Source organism: Lipotes vexillifer, unplaced genomic scaffold, assembly GCF_000442215.2.
Source record: "Lipotes vexillifer unplaced genomic scaffold, Lipotes_vexillifer_v1.1 scaffold230, whole genome shotgun sequence".
Lineage (NCBI taxonomy): Eukaryota > Metazoa > Chordata > Mammalia > Artiodactyla > Lipotidae > Lipotes > Lipotes vexillifer.
The window spans coordinates 6,060,173-6,085,003 of record NW_006775143.1 but is presented as its reverse complement, the minus strand read 5'-3'; the positions used below and the strand labels follow the sequence as shown (position 1 = coordinate 6,085,003).

General features: G+C 38.7%; 1 protein-coding gene across 1 annotated transcript in view; it reads right to left on the bottom strand.

The window, feature by feature from the left end:
• The window catches only part of INIP (INTS3 and NABP interacting protein), a 30,312-nt gene extending 6,228 nt beyond the window's left edge, over nucleotides 1–24,084 (bottom strand). Inside the window, exon 1 of the mRNA XM_007449762.1 lies at nucleotides 23,999–24,084. Coding sequence (XP_007449824.1) covers nucleotides 23,999–24,023 — 25 coding nt within the window. The 5' untranslated portion in view covers nucleotides 24,024–24,084. The remainder of the gene's footprint in view (nucleotides 1–23,998) is intronic.
• Nucleotides 24,085–24,831: the final 747 nt, after the last annotated feature.

Genomic DNA, 24,831 nt, shown 5'->3' with positions numbered 1-24,831 from the left:
CTGCTGAATCTCTGGGAGTGAAGATTTTCTTAGTTCTCAGTTTTAGGCCTCTCTGTGAATGCCTCTTTCATGAGGAGAAAGCATTAGATACACTCAGGTCAAAACAGTATTTTTCTCAACTGCTTTCATTCAGAGATGAAATGAAATGCTTTCATTCAGAGACACACAGTCTTTCAAGGAACAAGTCAGAGAATTGCAACTGTCTAGAAAGCAATTCTGAGAGTGAAATGGAGCATAACTGACAGGGTACAAACAGATAGGTCCCTTATCAATTTTGAGCTCCAATTTTAACATAAGATCTAGAGCAGAGGTTCTAAGTCCTGGTCCAGGAGCAGCATCCAACTATGTTTTTAAAATCTGAATTAAATGCCAACATGTAAACACTGTATACAAAATTCTCCGATTACCTGCTTCTCTTGAAACATCTCAAGGTCTGGCACAGGGGTCTGGACGCCCCCATGGCAACAACTAGGTAGAACAAAGAAACAGTTTTCCCCTTTAGCTGGGCACTCTCCAGCTTGTTACAGTCCTTATCAGATTTGTTTATACCTGTAAGCATTTAAGTTTCTGATCCCTAATTTAGAAGAAAACAAATGGAAAGGTTAAAGAATTAGGAAAGTGCTCGCTTCGGCAGCACATATACTAAAAAAAGGATTAGGAAAAAAACTACAGAGGCAAAAAAAGGGCAGGGGACTAGAATCACTGGGTTAGCGTCACTGCGCTAGAAGAAAGAATGAAGAATGGGGAAGGAGGGAGCTTTCAAGCAGAGCAGAAGTAAGCACTCCTAAGGGTACTCAAATGAGGGATTATAAGCACTTTATATGGATCATAAAGTAAAATTGGGTGGTAGGATGCATATTTCCTCCTCTCCTGGGAGAGGAGTTAGGTCAGGGACAGCACAGGACGTACAAGAACAGGAGCATCCACTGAGATTCACACGGAGATTGGGCTGAACTAGAAGCAGCTGAGGCTTGCGGCACTTTCCCCTAAACCTGCTCTTAAATCTAGCAACAGTAAACTGACTCAGGCCAGGCCAGAAATGGGCAAAACCTGTCTCTGCCACAGCCATTTTAGGAATTTATCATCTCCATTTTCCTTCTCTGCCCCCTCATGCTTATGCCATCAACCTGTCATCAAATTCTCGTAATAGCAGACTCCTTTCTGGAACAGATAATTCACACTAACACATTCTGGTACTTCTGAGGAGATGATTTTGCAAGTCTTCCAGGTGATTCTTCATCTATTCTAATCCTAATTCTAATCTTCCTTCCTGCCGACCTCTTAGTTAATCTTCCAGGCAAGAAACCCTATAAGGCCTTTACATGCCACATGTCATTACAGGCTCCACCCAACCTCATAGACGGGACTGCCTCAGGAGAAGTCTTCTACATAAGGAAGGATTTAATACAGAACTCCCAAGAATGTTCAATACTTATGCCTGTGAGTGTTAATGCTATGGTAAAGGGTGCCATGTGTAAAAATAATTGAAACTTTGTCGAACTACTGTTAAAGAAACACCATTACCAAAGTAATATAGAATGTCAAGTCCAAACAACCTAATAAGTATGATGTCCTAACATCTTGTAGTTTTTAAAAAAAATAATACCCATAAATTGAAAGAAAAATATTTTATTTCATTTTAAAATAACCACTAATGCAATGTGTGTACCTGGGCACTGTATAACTTTGCAAACCTGGGAATCAGTTCAGACACTACCATCCTCATTCCCTGTTCCACACAGTACTTGTTTTTTATCAAAGCAATTTCCAAAAACCCACTTCACAAAAATATGACATCGTCAAAAGTAATGTAGCACACTGGTAAGTTAAACTTATTAACTTGCCTATATTTCACCATTTTCTACCTACAGAAACAATAATTTCATATGATTCACTAACTTTAAAAAAAAATCACATGTCTTTCTTGGCTTGATCAGTAACAGCCTCCTTTAAAAAAATTTCATGCATGTTTGACAATCAGAGCACAGGTAGCTATAGTGAACTCCCTGTTACCATGGAAATTAAGTGTGAAAATTAGTAACTATAGGCTCTAAATTAATATTAATACACTAGTTTCTTTGTCCATGATCTTTGCCCACTAAGGAGAGTTATGTTATTCTCAATCTATTTTACTACTCATGGTCAGCCTGTTACCCAAATAAACAAATCAGTCAGTATTATATGGATCAGATGGGAAGTATAGAATATGGGTATTATTGATTTTATATAATAGAAACTTCCCTAAAAGTAATGTAATACAAATTAAGGTAAGATAATTGTGGAAGGATAAGTATACTGTAATGTGTTATTTAAAGGAATCCAGAAGTGAGTTCTTTGTAAAGTGAAGAATGCTTTCCAGCTTGAGGTTGGCCAGGCAACAACTAGAACATTAAAAAGAGAATAATAATTATAACTAAATGGAACAAACTGAATCCATGATAAACCACGAATTCATAAAAAGATACGAAAAAGAAAGTTAGGGAATTCCCTGGGAGTCCAGTGGTTAGGACTCTGCGCTTTCACTGCCAAGGGGCCGTATTCAATCCCTGGTCGGGGAACTAAGATCTCACAAGCCGTGTGGTGCGGCCAAAAAAAAAAAAAAAGTTAAAGTATATAAAAAGATTGTAAAGAAAGGCAAAATAATAGTCATTATGCTAATAATTAGGTTAGTGTTAACATTTAGATGTTTTGTTTCTCCTATTAAGTTTATGTCTGTTTATAAGGCATAGCTGTTTACTTTTTTGTTTAGTGACAGGAGGAAGGGGTAGATATAAGGAACTGTGGATAAGCCAAATAGTCCCAGAAAAAGCAAGTTATATACCAAGAACAGGAGAGTCAGATCAGAGCAGGTCCTCACACACACACACCATTTGAAAGGAAACGCAGTGGTAGGTGAGCACCCATGGTCACACACAATGACCAAGGAGAAACCCTGAGCTCTAACTGGATGGATTAGCGGAATATCCTAAAGAGAGCTAATGGTACAGACCTGATCCCTGATTTCTTGGGAGATGAAACGTCCATAATTCCTGGCAGAAATGCTACCAGAAAAGGGCAATTCATAATGACAACAGAACAATGGGTTATAAAATACTAATCACATTTAAAAAAAAAAAAAGAAGAAGAAGAAGAATATTTCATTCAGGGAGTAACCCCAGGTTGCAAGAAACTAAAAATCTATGAGAAAAGGCAGGAGTTTAAAAAAAAAAAAAAAACTCATTAACTTGGCAAGTTTAGTTACAGAAGTGACCAAGTGCACACCAATGCAACTTTCAAATCATCTTTATTTTTTAATTTAATTTAATTTTTTTATTTTTATTTTTTTGTAGTACGCGGGCCTCTCACTCTTGTGGCCCCTCCCGTTGCGGAGCACAGGCTCCGGACGCACAGGCTCAGCGGCCATGGCTCCCGGGCCCAGCCGCTCCGCGGCATGTGGGATCTTCCCAGACCGGGGCAAGAACCCGCATCCCCTGCATCGGCAGGCGGACTCTCAACCACTGCGCCACCAGGGAAGCCCTCAAATCATCTTTAAAGGCATAAGCAAATCTTGTGATTTACCTAAGAATCAAATCCATCAACAAACCCTAAACCTTGACTAATCTGAAATTTTGTTTTGTTTTGGTAGTGGTAAGACAACCATAACCCTAGGAAGGTATAAAAAAATTACTAAAACCCTGGGAAAGTACAGAAATAAGAATCTGGGAAGATTATTATAATCCGAGGAAGATTAAAAAAACAAAGTACTACAGAGAGAGTAAATGAATTAATTAAACCCGTGGGTTAGTATTTTAAAATAGGTTTAATTTTAAGTATAGTAAGTTTGTTTGGTTTTTTTGGGGGGGTACGCGGGCCTCCCACTGTTGCGGCCTCTCCCGCTGCGGAGCACAGGTTCCGGACGCACAGGCTCAGCGGCCACGGCCCACGGGCCCAGCTGCTCCACGGCACGGGGGATCCTCCCGGACCAGGGCACGAACCCCCATGCCCTGCATCGGCAGGCGGACTCTCAACCACTGCGCCACCAGGGAAGCCCTAAGTATAGTAAGTTTTGCCATCACTATATAAAGTGAAGTATTATAGGAATCAGATTAATTGTAATTTAAACTGTTATTAAAGAGAATTTAACTAAGCTTGTAATCAATTCTAAATGCTTAAAACATTTTATTTTGGAACTTAGTTTATAAGTAGGTTTAAAAACTGAGCATTAATTAAGAGCAGTGATGAGGATTTTTCTCCATGCACAAAATCCCCTTAGACATTAAAGAACTTGTTAAAATAGTTAAATAAGCAGTCATTAGACAGGGGTAGCTCATAGCCTTCCTTCCCTGGTAAAGGATAATGCCTCTCTCTGTATCTCACTTAATGCCCCACACTCCCACCCAGAAGCCTGAGTTTTATCCTTATAATACCTTCTTCTTCCTACCCACATCCAACCAATCACCTAGTCCCATCAATTTTATATCCTTGATGTCTCTAAAATATCCTCCCCTCTCAACTCCTATTCCACAGCCTAACCAGGCAAGGTTATCTCCTGCATAACATTCAAGAACTTAATGTCTACATGTAGGCAGCTGAGAGCCACAAAAACTATTTTACAGGGAAAGGGTATGGTCAGGTCTATTAGGCTTTTACTTTCTGAGCTTGTCTTATGCCCTGAAACCTATGCTTCCCTCTCGAGCGTTCAAAAATAATCTAGTACTAATTTACATGTCAGTTTTGTACAAAACATTTACTGTATTACAGAAATATATAAAAGTCAACAGATAGCAGTTAGGTAATAATAATAGCTTATTTCACATTTGAAACATAAGGCAAAAAACTAGGTAGTCAATTTGGTTATGTGAAGTGTAATTTTCTAGAGCAAGATTCTCCCACCTTCAGAGTTTGTAATACAAACTTACTCTAAGGCATCAATATATAAAATTCAACTTTTATTCTAATCACTACATGAATTGTTTTTTTAAACACAGTCTCTCACCATAATTCAACATTTTACTTTTACATTATTTTACATGTATCTTAAAGTTACATGTAACTTTTACATTCTTAAAAGCATGAGAGTGTTAAAATATATTATCTCATGTACAGTAGGAATTACTTAATATTCCTTTATAACTAAACTTATTCCTAATAAAATTATCTTAGAATAAAGCAGCACACTCCAAAAGTTCCACTTAGAACTATAACTCTATCTCCACTCACAATCATATATATTCTCATTTCCATATTCATTTATAGAAACATTTAACTCCCACACATTTCTGTGTCACTAAAAATATTCTGGAGGAACTATCATTACAGCAAATTGCATTTAAAACCTAACAGCTGATATTCACTTTGCGTGAATAGCTCTATGACACTTAAACAAGGACTAATAGGAATTCCTTTTATTGAAAAAAATCTAAAACTAAAGAATGAAAATTATTGTTTGATTAGTGGATAATCTACTTTCCAATTACAGTTGTTATATTGCTTTCATAACAATTTTTTGAAAGATATTTTAAAATATTCAAATCCTTTCACATGATTACCTTACAAGCTATATACTCTTCACAACTATACAGTAAATGAACTATCATCCTAAGACAGCTGTTTAGGGGGAGTTCCCTGGTGGACTAGTGGTTAGGATTCCGGGCTTTCACCTCCATGCCCAGGTTCAATCCCTGATTGGGTAACTGAGATCCCACAGCCGTGTGGCATGGCAAAAAAAAAAAAAGACAGCTGTTCAGCATTGGAGGAAAGTCACTGTGGCACTATTAGTCTAACATGTTTTAAGTTATTTATTGATTCAACATATATTTATTGTGTATCCATGACATACATACAGGCACTAAGGTAGAGTCTAAGGATGCAATGATGAGCCACAACTTGATCTGATGCTAGTTCTCATGGTTCTTAAACATTCCCGTGAAGATAGAGATTATCAAATAATTACACAAATGAATGTATAATTAGAGTCTAAGATGAGTAGTCTGAAATAAAGAAATAACATTCTATAAGTATTAAAAACAATCATTGTAGGAACCAAGGTTTTTGTTGTTTTTTTTTTACATCTTTATTGGAATATAATTGCTTCACACTGTTGTGTTAGTTAATATATTATCTCATGTACAGTAGGAATTACTTAATATTCCTTTATAACTAAACTTATTCCTAATAAAATTATCTTAGAATAAAGCAGCACACTCCAAAAGTTCCACTTAGAACTATAACTCTATCTCCACTCACAATCATATATATTCTCATTTCCATATTCATTTATAGAAACATTTAACTCCCACACATTTCTGTGTCACTAAAAATATTCTGGAGGAACTATCATTACAGCAAATTGCATTTAAAACCTAACAGCTGATATTCACTTTGCGTGAATAGCTCTATGACACTTAAACAAGGACTAATAGGAATTCCTTTTATTGAAAAAAATCTAAAACTAAAGAATGAAAATTATTGTTTGATTAGTGGATAATCTACTTTCCAATTACAGTTGTTATATTGCTTTCATAACAATTTTTTGAAAGATATTTTAAAATATTCAAATCCTTTCACATGATTACCTTACAAGCTATATACTCTTCACAACTATACAGTAAATGAACTATCATCCTAAGACAGCTGTTTAGGGGGAGTTCCCTGGTGGACTAGTGGTTAGGATTCCGGGCTTTCACCTCCATGCCCAGGTTCAATCCCTGATTGGGTAACTGAGATCCCACAGCCGTGTGGCATGGCAAAAAAAAAAAAAGACAGCTGTTCAGCATTGGAGGAAAGTCACTGTGGCACTATTAGTCTAACATGTTTTAAGTTATTTATTGATTCAACATATATTTATTGTGTATCCATGACATACATACAGGCACTAAGGTAGAGTCTAAGGATGCAATGATGAGCCACAACTTGATCTGATGCTAGTTCTCATGGTTCTTAAACATTCCCGTGAAGATAGAGATTATCAAATAATTACACAAATGAATGTATAATTAGAGTCTAAGATGAGTAGTCTGAAATAAAGAAATAACATTCTATAAGTATTAAAAACAATCATTGTAGGAACCAAGGTTTTTGTTGTTTTTTTTTTACATCTTTATTGGAATATAATTGCTTCACACTGTTGTGTTAGTTTCTGCTGTATAACAAAGTGAAACAGCTATATGTATACATATATCCCAATATCCCCTCCCTCCCACCCTCCCTATCCCACCCCCCTAGGTCGCCACAAAGCATCAAGCTGATCTCCCTGTGCTATGCAGCAGCTTCCCACTAGCTATCCATTTTACATTTGGAAGTGTATATACGTTAATGCTATTCTCTCTCTTCATCCCAGCCTCCCCTTCCACCCCCATCCTCAAGTCCAATCTCTATATCTGTGTCTTTATTCCTGCCCTGCCACTAGGTTCATCAGTACAACTTTTTTAGATTCCATATATATGCGTCAGCATACAGTATTTGTTTTTCTCTTTCTGACTTACTTTACTCTATATGACAGACTCTAGGTCCATCCGCCTCACTATAAATAACTCAATTTTGTTCCTTTTTATGGCTCAATAATATTCCACTGTATATATGTGCCACATCTTCTTTATCCTTTCATCTGTCAATGGATATTTAGGTTTCTTCCATGTCCTGGCTATTGTGAATAGTGCTGCAATGAACATTGTGGTACATGACTTATTTTGAATTATGGTTTTCTCAGGGTATATGCCCAGAAGTGGGAATGCTGGGTCATATGGTAGTTCTATTTTTATTTTTTTAAGGAACCTCCATACTGTTCTCCACAGTGGCTGTATCAGTTTACCTCCCCACCAACAGGAATCAATGTTGAATCAACCTGACCCAGGGAGTAGGGGGAGCAGTGTCAAAGAAGTCTCCTACAGGAAGTAATGCTAGAGCTGAAATGTTAGATTAATTAGGTTAATTAGGGGTGGGGGACAAAATAATGCTTCCCCCTTTAGAAAGGTCACTGTAGCTACAAGGTTGAGAATACACTAGACAAGAGAAAAAGAGACTATTACAGTAGAACAAGCTGGAGATGACAGAAGCTGTTAGTGGCCAGGGAAATGGAGAGAGATGAACAGACCCAAGAGCTTTTTAGGAAGTTAAATCAACAGGACAGTGACAGAATAAATAAGAAGTCAAGAATGAGGTATAAGGTGTCACGGATGGTTCTGAGGTTTTTGGCTCATATAGTTAAATGGTATATTATTCGTACTGCTGCTGTAACAAATTACCACAAACTTAATGGCTTAAAACAACACAAATCTATTACCTTACAGTTCTATAAGTCAGTAGTCTCACTGGGCTAAAATCAAGTGCTGCTTTCCTTTCTGGAGGCTCTAGGAGAGAATCTGTTTCCTTCCCTTTTCCATCTTATAGATATGCCTGAGTTCCCTGGCTTGTGGTCTCCCTTCTCCAACTTAAAAGCCAACAACGTTGCATGTCTCTGACCCTTCTGTGGTCATTTCTCTCTGACCACAGCCAGGAAAAAATTCTTTGCTTTTAAAGATTCATGTGGGAGGGGGACGTTCAAGATGGTGGAGGAGTAAGATGTGGAAATCACCTTCCTCCCCACAAATACATCAAAAATACATCTACATGTGGAACAACTTGTACAGATCACCTACTGAACCCTCACAGAAGAACTCAGACTTCTCAAAAGGCAAGAAACTCCCCACGTACCTGGGTAGGGCAAAAGAAAAAAGAAAAATCAGAGGCAAAATAATAGGGATGGGACCTGCACCTCTGGGAGGGAGCTGTGAAGGAGGAAAAGTTTCCAAACACTAGGAAGCCCCTTCACGGGCGGAAATGGGGGGTGGGGAGCTTCGGAGCCGCGGAGGAGAGCGCAGCCACGGGGGCGCGGGGGGCAAAGCGGGGAGATTCCCGCAGAGGATCGGCGCCGACCGGCACTCACCAGCCCGAGAGGCTTGTGTGCTCACCCGCCAGGGCGGGTGGGGGCTGGGAGCTGAGGCTCGGGCTTTGGAGGTCAGATCCCCAGGGAGAGGACAGGTTGGCTGCGTGAACACAGCCTGAAGGCGGCTAGTGTGCCACAGCTAGCCGGGAGGGAGTCCATGAAAAAATCTGGAACTGCCTAAGAGGCGAGAGACCATTGTTTCGGGGTGCGCAAGGAGAGGGGGTTCAGAGCGCCGCCTAAACAAGCTCCAGAGACGAGCGCGAGCCACGGCTATCAGTGTGGACGCCAGAGACGGGCATGAGACGCTAAGCAGCACCAAGAAGCCTGTGTGCGAGCACAGATCCCTATCCACACCTCTCCTCCTGGGAGCCTGTGCAGCCCGCCACTGCCAGTGTCCCGCGATCCAGGGACAACTTCCTCAGGAGAACACACGGTGCGCCTCAGGCTCGTGCAATGTTATGCTGGCCTCTGCCACCACAGGCTCACCCTGCATCCATACCCATCCATCCCCAACAGCCTGAGTGAGCCAGAGCCCCCTAATCAGCCGCTCCTTTAACTCCCTCCTGTATGAGTGAAGAGCAGATGCCAGAGGGTAACTTACATGCAGAGGTGGGTCCAAATCCAAAGCTGAACCCCAGGAGCTGTGCGAATAAAGAAGAGAAAGGGAAATCTCTCCCAGCAGCCTCAGGAGCAGCAGATTAAATCTCCACAATCAACTTGATGTACCCTACATCTGTGGAATACCTAAATAGGCAAGGAATCATCCGAAAATTCATGTGGTGGACCTTGGGAGCAACTGTAGACTTAGGGTTTGCTTTCTGCATCTAATTTGTTTCTGGTTTTATGTTTATCTTAGTTTAGTATTTAGAGCTAATTTGTTTCTGGTTTTATGTTTATCTTAGTTTAGTATTTAGAGCTTATTATCATTGGTAGATTTGTTTATTGATTTGGTTGCTCTCTTCTTTTCTTTTAATATATATTTTTTTTCCTTTTTTTCTTTCTGTGAGTGTGTATGCGTATGCTTCTTTGTGTGATTTTGTCTGTATAGGTTTGCTTTTACCATTTGTCCTAGGGCTCTCTCTGTCCATTTTTGTGTTTTTTTAGTATAGTTTTTAGTGCTTGTTATCACTGGTGGATTTATTGGTTTGGCTGCTCTCTTCTTTCTTTAAATTACTTTTTTATATTTTAAGAATTTTTTAATTTTAGTAACTTTATTTTATTATCTTTCTTTCTTTCTTTCTTTCTTTCTTTCTTTTCTCCCTTTTCTTCTGAGCTGTGTGGCTGACAGGGTCTTCTTGCTCTGGCCGGGTGTCAGGCCTGAGCCTCTGAGGTGGGAGAGCCAAGTTCAGAACACTGGTCCACCAGGGACCTCCTGGCCCCACATAATACTAGCTGGTGAGAGCTCTCCCAAAGATCTCCATCTCAATCCTAAGACCCAGATCCACTCAACAACCAGCAAGCTATCGTGCTGCACATCCAATGCCAAACAACTAGCAAGACGGGAACACAACCCCACCCGTTAGCAGAGAGGCTGCCTAAAATCATAATAAGGTCATAGACCCCAAAACACACAACCGGATGTGGTCCTGCCCAAAAGAAAGACAAGATCCAGCCTCATCCACCAGAACACAGGCATCAGTCCCCTCCACCAGGAAGCCTACACAACCCACTGAACCAACCTCACCCACTGGGGTCAGACACCAAAAACAATGGGAGCTACGAACCTGCATCCTGAGAAAAGGAGACCCCAAACACAGCAAGTTAAGCAAAATGAGAAGACAGAGAAATACACAGCAGATGAAGGAGCAAGGTAAAAACCCACCAGACCTAACAAATGAAGAGGAAATAGGCAGTCTACCTGAAAAGGAATTCAGAGTATTGATAGTAAAGATGATCCACAATCTTGGAAATAGAATGGAGAAAATACAAGAAACATTTAACAAGGACCTAGAAGAACTAAAGAGCAAACAAACAATGATGAACAACAAAATAAATGAAATTAACAATTCTCTTCAAGGAATCAACAGCAGAATAACTGAGGCAGAAGAACGGATAAGTGACCGGGAAGATAAAATAGTGGAAATAACTACCACAGAGCAGAATAAATGAAAAAGAATGAAAAGAATTGAGGACAGTCTCAGAGACCTCTGGCACAACATTAAATGCACCAACCTTCGAATTATAGGGCTCCCAGAAGAAGAAGAGAAAAAGAAAAGGACTGAGAAAATATTGGAAGGGATTATAGTTGAAAACTTCCCTAATATGGGAAAGGAAATAGTCAAGTCTAGGAAGCACAGAGAGTCCCATACAGGATAAATGGAGAAACACGCCAAGACACATATTAATCAAACTGTCAAAAATTAAATACAAAGAAAAAATATTAAAAGCAGCAAGGGAAAAGCAACAAATTACAAGGGAATCCCCATAAGGTTGACAGCTGATCTTTCAGCAGAAACTCTGCAAGCCAGAAGCGAGTAGCAGGATATATTTAAAGTGATGAAAGGGAAAAACCTACAACCAAGATTACTGTACCAAGCAAGGATCTAATTCAGATTCAACAGAGAAATTAACACCTTCACAGACAAGCAAAAGCTAAGAGAATTCAACCCTACCAAACGAGCTTTACAACAAATGCTAAAGGAACTTCTCTAGGCAGGAAACACAAGAGAAGGAAAAGACCTACAATAATAAACCCAAAACAATTAAGAAGATGGTAATAGAAACATACATATCAATAACTACCTTAAATGTAAATGGATTAAGTGCTCCAACCAAAAGACACAGACTGGCTGAATGGATACAAAAACAAGGCCCATATATATGCTGTCTACAAGAGACCCACTTCAGACCTAGGGACACATACAGACTGAAAGTGTGGAGATGGAAAAAGTTATTCCATGCAAATGGAAATCAAAAGAAAGCTGGAGTAGCAATTCTCAGAGAAAATACACTTTAAAATAAAACTATCAGAAGAGACACTGAAGGACACTACATAATGATCAAGAGATCAATCCAAGAAGATATAACAATTGTAAACATTTATGCACCCAACATAGGAGTACCTCAATGCATAAGGCAAATGCTAACAGCAATAAAAGGGGAAACTGACAGTAACACAACAAAAGTAGGGGACTTTAACACCCCACTTTCACCAATGGACAGATCATCCAAAATGAAAATAAACAAGGAAACACAAGTTTCAAATGATACATTAAACAAGATGGACTTAATTGATATTTATAGGACATTCCATCCAAAAACAACAGAATACACTTTCTTCTCAAGGGCTCATGGAACATTCTCAAGGACAGACCATATCTTGGGTCACAAATCAAGCCTTGGTAAATTTACGAAAATTAAAATTGTATCAAGTATTTTTTCTGACCACAACACTATGGGACTAGATATCAATTACAGGAAAAAAGTTTGTAAAAAATACAAACACATGGAGCCTAAAGAATACACTACTAAATAACCAAGAGATCACTGATGAAATCAAAGAGGAAATCAAAAAATACCTAGAAACAAATGACAGTGAATACACGATGACCCAAAACCTATGGGATGCAGCAAACGCAGTTCTAAGAGGGAAGTTTATAGCAATACAATCCTACCTCAAGAAACAAGAGATATCTCAAATAAAAAACCTAACGTTACACCTAAAGCAATTAGAGAAAAAAGAACAAAAAATCCCCCGAAGTTAGCAGAAGGAAAGAAATCATAAAGATCAGATCAGAAATAAATGAAAAAGAAATGAAGGAAAAAATAGCAAAGATCAATAAAACTAAAAGCTGGTTCTTTGAGAAGAGAAACAAAATTAATAAAGCATTAGCCAGACTCACCAAGAAGAAAAGGGAGAAGACTCAAATCAATAGGATTAGAAATGAAAAGAGAAGTAACAACTGACACTGCAGAAATACAAAGGATCATGAGAGATTACTACAAGCAACTATATGCCAATAAAATGGACAACTTGGAAGAAATGGACAAATTATTAGAAAAGCACAACCTCCCAAGACTGAACCAGGAAGAAATAGAAAATATAAACAGACCAGTCACAAGCACTGAAATTGAAACTGATTAAAAATCTTCCAACAGGGACTTCCCTGGTGGTGCAGTGATTGAGAATCCGCCTGGCAATGCAGGATACACAGGTTCGATCCCTGGTCCAGAAAGATCTCACATGCCATGGAGCAACTAAGCCCGTGCACCACAACTACTGAGCCTGTGCTCTAGAGCCTGCAAGCCGCAACTACTGAGTCCACACACCTAAAGCCCTGCACCACAATAAGAAGCCCATGCACCACAGTGAACTGTAGTCCCCGCTTGCCGCAACTAAAGAAAGCCCATGCACAGCAACGAAGACCCAATGCAGCCAAAAATAATAAATTGAAAAAACAATATCTTCCAACAAACAAAAGCCCAGGACTAGAGGGCTTCCCAGGTGAATTCTGTCAAACATTTAGAGAAGAGCTAACACCTATCCTTCTCAAATTCTTCCAAAATATAGCAAAGGGAGGAACACTCCCAAACTCATTCTATGAGGCCACCATCATCCTGATACCAAAACCAGCAACAATGTCACAAAAAAAGACAACTACAGGCCAATATCACTGATAAACATAGATGCAAAAATCCTCAACAAACTACTAGCAAACAGAATCCAACAGCACATTAAAAGGATCATACACCATGATCAAGTGGGGTTTATCCCAGGAATGCAAGGATTCTTCAATATATGCAAATCAATCATTGTGATAAACCATATTAACAAATTGAAGGATAAAAACCATATGATCATCTCAATACATGCAGAAAAAGCTTTCAACAAAATTCAACACCCATTTACAATAAAAACCCTCCAAAACCTCAACATAATAAAGGCCATATATGACAAACCCACAGCCAACATCATTCGCAATGGTGAAAAACTGAAAACATTTCTACTAAGATCAGGAACAAGACAAGGTTGCCCACTCTCACCACTCTTATTCAACATAGTTTTGGAAGTTTTAGCCACAGCAATCAGAGAAGAAAAGGAAATAAAAGAAATCCAAATCAGAAAAGAAGAAGTAAAGTTGTCACTGTTTGCAGATGACATGATACTATACATAGAGAATCCTAAAGATGCTACCAGAAAACTACCAGGACTAATCAATGAATTTCATAAAGTAGCAGGATACAAAATTAATGCACAGAAACCTCTTGCATTCCTATACACTAATGATGAAAAATCTGAAAGAGAAATTACGGAAACAATCCCATTTACCACTGCAACAAAAAGAATAAAATATCTAGGAATAAACCTACCTAAGGAGACAAAAGACCTGTATGCAGAAAATTATAAGACACTGATGAAAGAAATTAAAGATGATACAAACAGATGGAGAGATATACCATGTTCTTGGATCGGAAGAATCAACATTGTGAAAATGACTCTACTACCCAAAGCAATCTACAGATTCAGTGCATTCCCTATCAAACTACCAATGGCATTTTTCACAGAACGAGAAGAAAAAAATTCACAATTTGTATGGAAACACAAAAGACCCTGAATGGCCAAAGCAATCTTGAGAAAGAAAAGCAGAGCTGGAGGAATCAGGCTCCCTGACTTCAGACCATACTACAAAGCTACAGTAATCAAGACAGAATGGTACTGGCAGAAAAGACAGAAATATAGATCAATGAAACAGGATAGAAAGCCCAGAGATAAACCCATGCACATATGGTCGCCTTATCTTTGATAAAGGAGGCAAGAATATACAACAGAGAAACAACAGCCTCTTCAATAAGTAGTGCTGGGAAAACTCGACAGCTACATGTAAAAGAATGAAATTAGAACACTCCCTAATACCATACACAAAAATAAACTCAGAATGGATTAAAGACCGAAATGTAAGGCCAGACATTATGAAACTCTTAGAGGAAAACAGGCAGAACACTCTATGACATAAATCACAGCAGGATCCTATTTGACCCATTTCCTAGAGAAATGCAAATAAAAAGAAAAATAAAGAAATGGGACCTAATGAAACTTAAAAGCTTTTGCACAGCAAAGGAAACCATAAAGAAGACAAAAAACCCTCAGAATGGGAGAAAATATTTGCAAATGAAGCAACTGACAAAGGATTAATCTCCAAAATTTACAAGCAGCTCATGAAGCTCAACATCAAAAAAACAAACAACCCAATCCAAAAATGAGCAGAAGACGTAAATAGACATTTCTCCAAAGAAGATATACAGATTGCCAACAAACACATGAAAGAATGCTCAACATCAGTAATCATTAGAGAAATGCAAATCAAAACTACAGTACAATATCATCTCACACGTCAGAATGGCCATCATCAAAAAATCTACAAACAATAAATGCTGGACAGGGTATGGAGAAAAGGCAACACTCTTGCACTGTTGGTGGGAATGTAAATTGATACAGCCACCATGGAAAACAGTATGGAGGTTCCTTAAAAAACTAAAAATAGAACTACCATACGACCCAGCAGTCCCACTACTGGGCATATACCCTGAGACAACCATAATTCAAAAAGAGTCATGTGCCACAATGTTCATTGCAGCTCTATTTACAATAGCCAGGACATGGAAGCAACCTAAGTGTCCATCGACAGATGAATGGATAAAGATGATGTGGCACATATGTATAATGGAATACTACTCGGCCATGAAAAGAAACGAAATTGAGTTATCTGTAGTGAGGTGGATGGACCTAGAGTCTGTCACACAGAGTGAAGTCAGTCAGAAAGAAAAAAATACCATATGCTAACACATATATATGGAATCTTAAAAAAAAAAAGGTTCTGAAGAACCTAAGGGCAGGATAGGGATAAAGACAAAGATGTAGAGAATTGACTTGAGGACATGGGGAGGGGGAAGGGGAAGCTGGGATGAAGTGAGCAAGTGGCATGAACATACATACACTACCAAATGTAAAATAGATAGCTAGTGGGAAGCAGCCACATAGCATAGAGAGATCAGCTCAGTGCTTTGTGTCCACCTAGAGGGGTGGGATAGGGAGGGTGGGAGATGCAAGAGGGAGAGGATATGGGGATATATGTATACGTATAGCTGATTCACTTTGTTATACAAAAGAAACACACCATTGTAAAGCAATTATACTCCAATAAAGATGTGAAAAAATAAAAAAATAAATACTACATGTTCACACACACACAAAAAAGAAAAGCCTAGATTGTCTGGAAGAGACTAAATATGGTCATTCAAGGTGATTCTTCTGAGATCTCAGAAAGAGAGAACTGTTATATATATATATATGTTTATATATTTCATCATGAACAGAATGTTGACACAAATATGAATGTTAAAAGTGCTCCTGGGGAAGTCTCAGATGGATATGAGGAATATGTTATTGGAAACTGGAGGAAAGCAGTCCTTGTTACAAAGTGGCAGGGAACTTGACCAAATTGTGTTCTAGTGTTTTGTGGAAAGTAAAAGCTGTCTGTAATGAACTTGGATATTTAACTGAGGATATTTCTAAGCAAAATGTTGAAGGTGTGACCTGGTTTCTACTTGCTGCTTATAGTAAAGTGTGAGAGGGAGACAACTGAAAAAGAAATTATTATGCAAAAAGGAACCAGAACTTGAAGACCGAAAATTCTCAGCTTATTCATATTGCAAAAAATGAGAAAGTGCGTTCAGGAGAGAACACCAAAGACATGGCTGGACAGTCTTTAGTAAAGAGATTATGGGTGTGTGACATGGATCCAATCAACCATCTCAGCAGAAGCACTGTCAGCTTGGACTGAGGAGAACAGAGGTGGGATGAAATGAAGAAAGGCTGTCGGACTTCTGGGGTTCTACAAGCAGGAAGTCAGATGTTAGAGATGTCTGGATGCAGACATGCGTCATCCTTTGAGTACAGGGAGAAATGACTGTGAAGGTGGGTCAGGTGTCAGCAGGGCTGCTACTGCCACCATGGGTCCAGAGAGCACAGGCCCAGGCAGCAGGACTGTTTCCTCATTGGTTCCAGAAGGTTTGGGGACAAAATTCAGGGAGGAGAAGGCAGGGCCACCACCCTTGTTAGACAGAAAATTGAGCCAAAGAGGATTTCACTCTCAAGCCTTAAAATCGAATGGAATTTTCCACAGAAGTTTCTTAAAATTAGCCACATATATTAATGTCATACAAATAATTTCAGCACACAAATGTGTGCTGTAGAAATGTTGCAGACTGGAGAGTAAAAGATGTGAGTTCTAGTACTGATGTTGACATAATAAACTAAATCTTTGAATAAATTAAAAATCTAATGGAATTTGCCCTGCTAGGTTTTGGACTTGCTTAGGACCTGTCAGCCTTCTTCTTTCCAATTTCTTCCTTTTGGAAGGGGAATGTCTATCCTATACCTGTCCCACTATTTTATTTTGGAAGCAGATAACTTGTTTGGTTTCATAGGTTTACTATTGGAGAGGAATTTTGCCTCAGGATGAATCATACCTCTAGTCTCACTCATATCTGATTTAGATGCTATTTAGATGAAATTTTAGACTTAGAGTTGATGCTGGAATGGGTTAAGACTTTTGTGGCTTCACATGTGAAGACTTGAATTTTGGAGGCTGAGAGGGTGGAGTGTCATAGGTTAAATTGTATCCTTGCAAAACACATAGGTTGAAGTCCTAAGCCCTAGTACCTCAGAATGTGACTGTATTTGCATACAGAGTTTTTAAAGAGGCAATTAAGGTTGAATGAGGTCACTGGGAGTGGGCCCTAAGCCAATATGGCTTGTGTCCTTATAAGAAGAGATCAGGACATGCACACACAGAGAAAAGAAAGACCATGTGAAGACACAGGGAGAAAAGACACAGGCCATCTACAAGCCAAGGAAAATCAACTCTGCTGACAACCTGATCTCAGAATTGTGAGAAAATAAATTTCTGTTGTTTAACAACAACAACAAAAAAGAATTACTAATACATGCTACTACACAGATGAACCTCAAAAACATGCTAAGTGAAACCAGACACAAGAGACCATATATTGTAAGAGTCCATTTATACGAAAGGTGTCCAGAAGAGGCTAATTTATATAGACAAAAAGTACATTAGTGGTTGCCCAGGCCTGTAAGAATGGGAAGTGACTGCAAACAGGAATGAGTTTTCTTTCTGGGTTAATGGAAATGTTATAAAATTAGATATTAGTGAATGTTACACACTTTACAAAGTTACTAAAGATTCTTGAAGTGTAATCTTAATACAGGTGAATCTTATAGTATGTAAATTATTCTCAATAAAGTTGTTTAAAAATTTTTTTAAATAAAAAATGAAGATTCATGTGATTAAAATGGGCCCACCTGGATAATCCAGGATAATCTTCCCATCTCAAGGTCCTTAACCTTAATCACATGAGCAAAATTCCTTTTGCTATGTAAGGTAACAAAGTCACAGATTCCGGTGATTATGACATCGGCATTTTTTGGAGGGATGTGGGGAGAATACTATTCTGCCTACCATACTCCTTAATGATATGTAAAATGTACTCAGTGGTTAAAACTCAAACTTATTCAGGGGAGACTGCCTGATGTCTAAGTCTTAGCAGAAAAAAAATACAACAACGTTATTAACATGAAGTAATTAGTACCAGTAACTAGTCTTCTAGCTATCTAGTTAATGGCAAACACTTCCTGTAACTTGCAAGATTAAAAAATTATTCAACTCTTAGCCACCTGTGGAATTTACTGAAAATACAGATCAAGGAAAGGAATAAGCCCTAATGTCTGCTCAGGTGATCTCCTTGTGTTCAAGTTCTCTCTCACTGAGACCCCAAGGACTTACCCCTTTTAAGCTACTGCCACTTTTTCTATCCTGCCACTTTTTCTATCCACTGAGGTTTCTTGTCTTCAGCACTAGCTAAATAAGATGATGAAATCTCTTCTGCTTGAATGACCCTTTCCTCCTCGCTCATTTTTCTTTTCCTCTTACAGATAAACTCACAGGCCCATTTCCCTGTAAGGATTTTCTACTCAGTAACAGATGGAGAAGAGATACAAAAATTAAGATGAGGTCTTTTGCCCCTAGTCTAGAGCTCCCAATTTTCTTTTAGATACTATAATTAGAATGTTCTAACCCTCCAGCTAACCTGCAGTATGGGAAAACAATAAACAGGGGACTTGGACACAGATTCAATTTGGGTTCTTATCTCAGTATTACCAGTTACTATTTAATATTGGGAAAATTACCTCACTATGCAGGACTGATGGACATAACAGTGACAACTTTGAAGGGTGGTTATATGAAATATAGAAAAAAAAATACCTAGCACACTGCCTGCCACGTGGTAGTTGCTTAATAAATACTAGCTATTACTGTTATTATTACCTAGTGTTCTCTATCATTTAGACTGTCAACCTCACTAGATTCTTGTCAGCCCCATTCTGACAATTCTGTCAGTAAACTGTTTTTCATTACACAGGGTACAACTGATTAGCACAACTTTCTAGATTACACTCACATGACAGGCCTCCCAGGCCAGTCTGAATGGACCTGGGGATCACAAGCTCTCTTCTACTATACAAACAATCTCATGCTAGTTTACGTCATATTCTGCCTCAACTCGGTTTCATTCCTATTTGAACCTGGGCCTACAGATCAATCCTAGCATCAGAAAACTACTATACACTCTTTGCCTTGGCAATGAAAAATGAGGCAAAAAGAAATCTAGCTTTAAAAAAACGAACTCCAAATTGTGTCTTTGTGTCCACTCTCATCTTTAAAAATGTACAGATGCAAGAACTTTAAGATGATTTTTATGCATCACTAGGATAAATTCTTTTTTGTTGTTTTTTTTTGTTTTTTCTGGTTCTTTTTGTGGTATGTGGGCCTCTCACTGTTGTGGCCTCTCCCGTTGCAGAGCACAGGCTCCGGACACGCAGGCTCAGTGGCCATGGCTCACGGGCCCAGCCGCTCCACGGCATGTGGGATCTTCCCGGACCGGGGCACGACCCCGTGTCTCCTGCATCGGCAGGCGGACTCTCAACCACTGCGCCACCAGGGAAGCCCTAGGATAAATTCTTAATTGAGAGGTAGCATACCTTAGTACAAGCCTGAAGGGTAAATCTGCTTTCCTTCTGGACCATAGGTGGTTTAGGTGAAACTTGTACTTGGGTCTGAGGTCAAGCAAGACACCTCCCAGGAGCTATGTTCCATTCTTACACAGAGCCCTAAAATCACAACTAAGAGCATCCAAACTGGCTCCAAATCAATAGTTCCCACCACTGCAGGGCCTACAGTTATTACTCTAAGCATTTTGAGATAACTATAAAAGAATCAAAAGAATTCACACTTTTATTTTTAATTGAGAGCAATCGCTATTTTTTAAATTATTTATTTATTTATGGCTGCATTTGGTCTTCGTTGCTGTGTGCAGACTTTCTCTAGTTGCATCGAGTGGGGGGTTCTCTTGTTGTGAAGCACAGGCTCTAGGTGCACAGACTTCAGTAGTTGTGGCACATGGGCTCAGTAGTTGTGGCTCATGGGCTCTAGAGCTCAGGCTCAGTAGTTGTGGCACACAGGCTTAGTTGCTCTGCAGCATGTGGGATCTTCCCCGACCAGGGATCGAACCCATAGTCCCCTGCACTGGCGGGAAGATTCTTAACCACTGCACCACCAGGGAAGTCCCAAGAATTCACATTCTTTACTCAGTTTTTCACCAGGTTTCTCTGTGTATCTGAAATCAGGTTAGACCAATCTCCCAACTGCCAGCACATAATCACAGGATCTTGATATTTACCAATAATGAGAGCCTCTTTACATAGGAATGGTACCTTGGCCAAATTCCAGTTTGACAATCTGCCTCTACATATTAAATTTTCAAAATGTTACTTCTTATCAATCAAATAATTATTATGAACCTACTGAATGTTCCACACTATGATGGATGCTAAGAATATGAGACTTCAGTAACTGTCTGCCAAGAGCTTGTGAAATTTAGCAGTTCAGATTACTACTGTAGTATGATAGACTGCTAGATCTGAAAGAGGACCTGTCCCCTACACCAGAGACATTAATAAATTACAACACACAGATGAAGATTTCTTAAGTCATTGTTCTTTCAGTTATCATTACAAGATAATTATGGAACTTGGCATTCAATCTCCACAATAAGTAGTTCCAATACACATAAACAGTACAGAAATAATATAGAGAGTAAGATGCAATAGATCCAAATAAATAAGAATTTTAAATTTTCACTGAGAGTCTAGGAGTCTACCGCACATGATACGGACTCCCTCTGCTGGTGCCTAACAGCAGCAGCTCCATGACCAACAATATCACTGACAAAAGAGCAACAAAAGCCAAAGGACTAATCTAAATTCGCTTCTATGTTTTTTTGTTTGTTTTATAAATTTATTTATTTACTTTTGGCCACGTTGGGTCTTCGTTGCTGTGTGCGGGCTTTCTTTTTAGTTGTAGCGAGTGGGGGCTACTCTTTGTTGCGGTGCACAGGCCTCTCATTAAGGTGGCTTCTCTTGTTACGGAGCACGGGCTCTAGGTGTGTGGGCTTCAGCAGTTGTGGCACATGGGCTCAGTAGTTGTGGCACATGGGCTCATTAGTTGTGGCACAGGGGCTTAGTTGCTCCGCAGCATGTGGGATCTTCCCAGACCAGGGCTCGAACCCATGTCCTCTGCACTGGCAGGCAGATTCTTAACTACTGCGCCACCAGGAAAGTCCTTGCTTCTATTTAGATTAGGGGATGTTTCATAGTGGATTTGACTATGGATCAATCAAAGGTGACAGTAAAAATGATTGTGCTTTATTGCAACTGCTTAAAAAAAAAAAAGGAACAAATTGTAAATCTTGCATATTTGTGCTATTAAAACAGAGGGATAAAAATATTTAATTTGTTTTCATTTGGACTGCATTGTGTGATTTTTAACGGCATATTTTCTCTCCAAAATAGATTTCTCTTAGTTTCATTTCAGTTCAAATTAAATTATTTTTAATCTGAATCCTTATAACTTGGTGAAAAGAGGAGGTCAAAGACCATAGGGGAATACTGACCTGTGATTAGTCCATAGAGCACACAAATCACACTTGGTTATTTGAGAGAACAGAATTGTATTAGCTGGTTACAGCCAGTAAAGCTATCACCAGAGCTAGCTTTTTAGAATACCACACGTCTATAAAACTCATGTAATCTTTAGTCTGTCCTAAATGCAACTAATATACTAAAACAGATTCAGTGGGCTTCCAACTTCCAGTACTAGCAGAATAGTTTGGTTAGAGTAATCCTGCCACAAATATAATTATAAATTCTGGAAAAAATACTAAACATTCATTATTTGAAGGCACTAGAGACTGACCAAAATCAGGCAGAAACTGCAACTGGTGAAATTTGGGAATTGGTGGCCTTTTTGCACTCCTCAATCCACGAACAGCTTGCATAGCCTCACCTTACTGGCTTGAGGTTTCAGAGGACAGAGTTCAAGACTGGCAGAGTAACCAGAAAATTAGGGGAGAGACTTGAGAGGGAAAGGCAGAAGGAGTAAAGCCTAAAACATGCCTATAAAATCCACCCAAAGTTTTTGCTTTCTGCTAAACTACACATACATGGGGGAGACAAATAAAGCACTAAAGCAGCAACTGGAAGCTTTAAAGAATGAGCAGAGATTTCAGCTGCTGCCCAACATAAGGGAGACAAGAGTTTGGAGTATGAGTTGAGCCAAGCCATCTGCTAGAATGAAAATCACATTTCAGAGGAATATAACAGAATTCAGAGTCTCTACAATGTATTAGTCATAATATCCAGTATTCAATAACAAATCACTAAATATAGTAAGAAAAAGGAAAATGTGACCCATTCTCAAAAAAAATGCAGTCAACAGAAACCAACTCAAAGATGATCTAGATGATGCAATTAGCAGTGACATAGGACCAGTATCTAGACTCTTAAAAAAAAATTGATAATAAAAATAACCCAAATTTTTAAAAAAATGAGCAAAAGGCTTGAACAAACACTTCAGAAAGGAAGATCTGCAATGGCCAATAAGCACATAAAAAAGTGTCCAACATTTGTCATCAGGGAAATCCAAGTTAATACTACAATGAGATGTCACTTTACACCCTCTAAAATGGCTAAAATTGAAAAGACCAACAATGCTATATATGGAGCAACCAGAATTCTCACACTTTACTAGAGGGAATGTAAAGTACATCCACTTTGGGAAAAGGTTTGGCAGTTTTCCATAAAGTAAACTGTACACTCAGCTGCTCCATTCCTAGATATTCATCCAAAATATCTGCAAAAAGACTTACAAATGAATATTCAAAGCAGCTTTATTCACAATGGCCAAAACTGATACAACCCCAAAGTCTCCAAAAAGGAATGAATAAATACATTGTGGTAAATTCATACAATGGAATACTAGTCTGCAATAAAAAAGAATGAACTATTGATACATGGCATAACATGGATGACTCTCACAGACAGTACAGTGAGTGTAAACAACTGGACACAAACACGTTTATATGACGTTTAAAATAAAACAAGACTAAGATTAATCAAAAAATATGATGCATCAAATAAGGAGTTTAGACTTGATATGGAGAGGAAACAGAAGTTTGCTTCAAGTTCTTAAGCAGGAGACAACTTTCAAAGTGGAATTTAATGCTTTCTAGAGATTAAATTTTACTTTTGAAACTTATTTTTAAATAAAAACTCCTTATTTGGGATGTATCTAACTTGACTTGCTTTAGAGAGCTCTTAACACAGGTGAAACGTGTATGAAAAGTTTTTCGAGCAAACGAAAATAAAGGAGTGGATATTGCCTAGTGACAATATAACTTCTTTAAAAGTGGTTCTAATCTCAAGTAAAAGAGCATGAGAACACAAATGTCCGAGGACTTAAGGTTTACAGTGTGAATAATATTAACAGATTAACATATAGGATTAATAGCTATTAAGGATGTTACATATCTGATGAAACACATCTGATGAAACGTTGGACTTGCTTCAAATATGGGGTTTTACTTGGCTATTCATTTTTAATTCTGGCTCTAGTAACAGCCCTATGCTAAATTTTCTATCAAAATACTTTACTATATGAGGAAAAAGTTCCTAGCATTTACCTTGTCCTGAAGGGTTTGCTGCCATCTTCCTATTTTCTGTTTCAACTATGTTCCGTGGCAAGTGGTCTGCACTTTACAATCACCTGTAAAAAATAATGTGCAGACACATACCTTCATCTCTTCAGAAACATCTGTCTGAAGGGCACAAAGACTTAAATCAAACGCCTCAAGTTATTTAATTAGAGCGTGAAGGTTAAATGTTTATTCTTGCAGATGTTGATACCAACGTTCACCATTACTGTCTTTAATTACTTCATTAGGTTGTGTTTACCAAATACTACCAAATGTATCAACTAACTGATAGCATCAATACAATCACAGGGCTAGGAAGAAAAATCACTCATCTGTAGTGCCTCTCGATTCATTTAAAAAACGTACCCAGCAACTACTGTGTATACTGAAAGCTAGAAAGGAAAAAGAGCCGAATATTTATCGCGTACATACTCTGCACCATACAAGATCTGTAAGATGATTGAAATTAATTATTTTATTTATCACCACTTCATACATAGGGAGATCGTGTCCAAGGTCACAAAGCTAGTGCGAAAACTTTGGACTGTTAGCTTCCAAACTTCGTGCTTTTGTACTAGGCCCTGGGGAGATCCCAAATGAGCAAGACCCTACTCCCGCCCTCAAGAAACATATAATCCGGTGGAAAAAGACGGTCTCATTCAAGCAACCGTACTAAAAAAGTTTAACCAACGCGCTCTTTACATGGAGTAAACAGCGCTCCGGAAGCAGAGACGAACTGATTCTACCGGCGTGACAAGGGGTGCCTTCTGGGGTAAGCGGGAAAGTACCAGAGCGAGCAAACAGATGTCAGTTTGGAACGA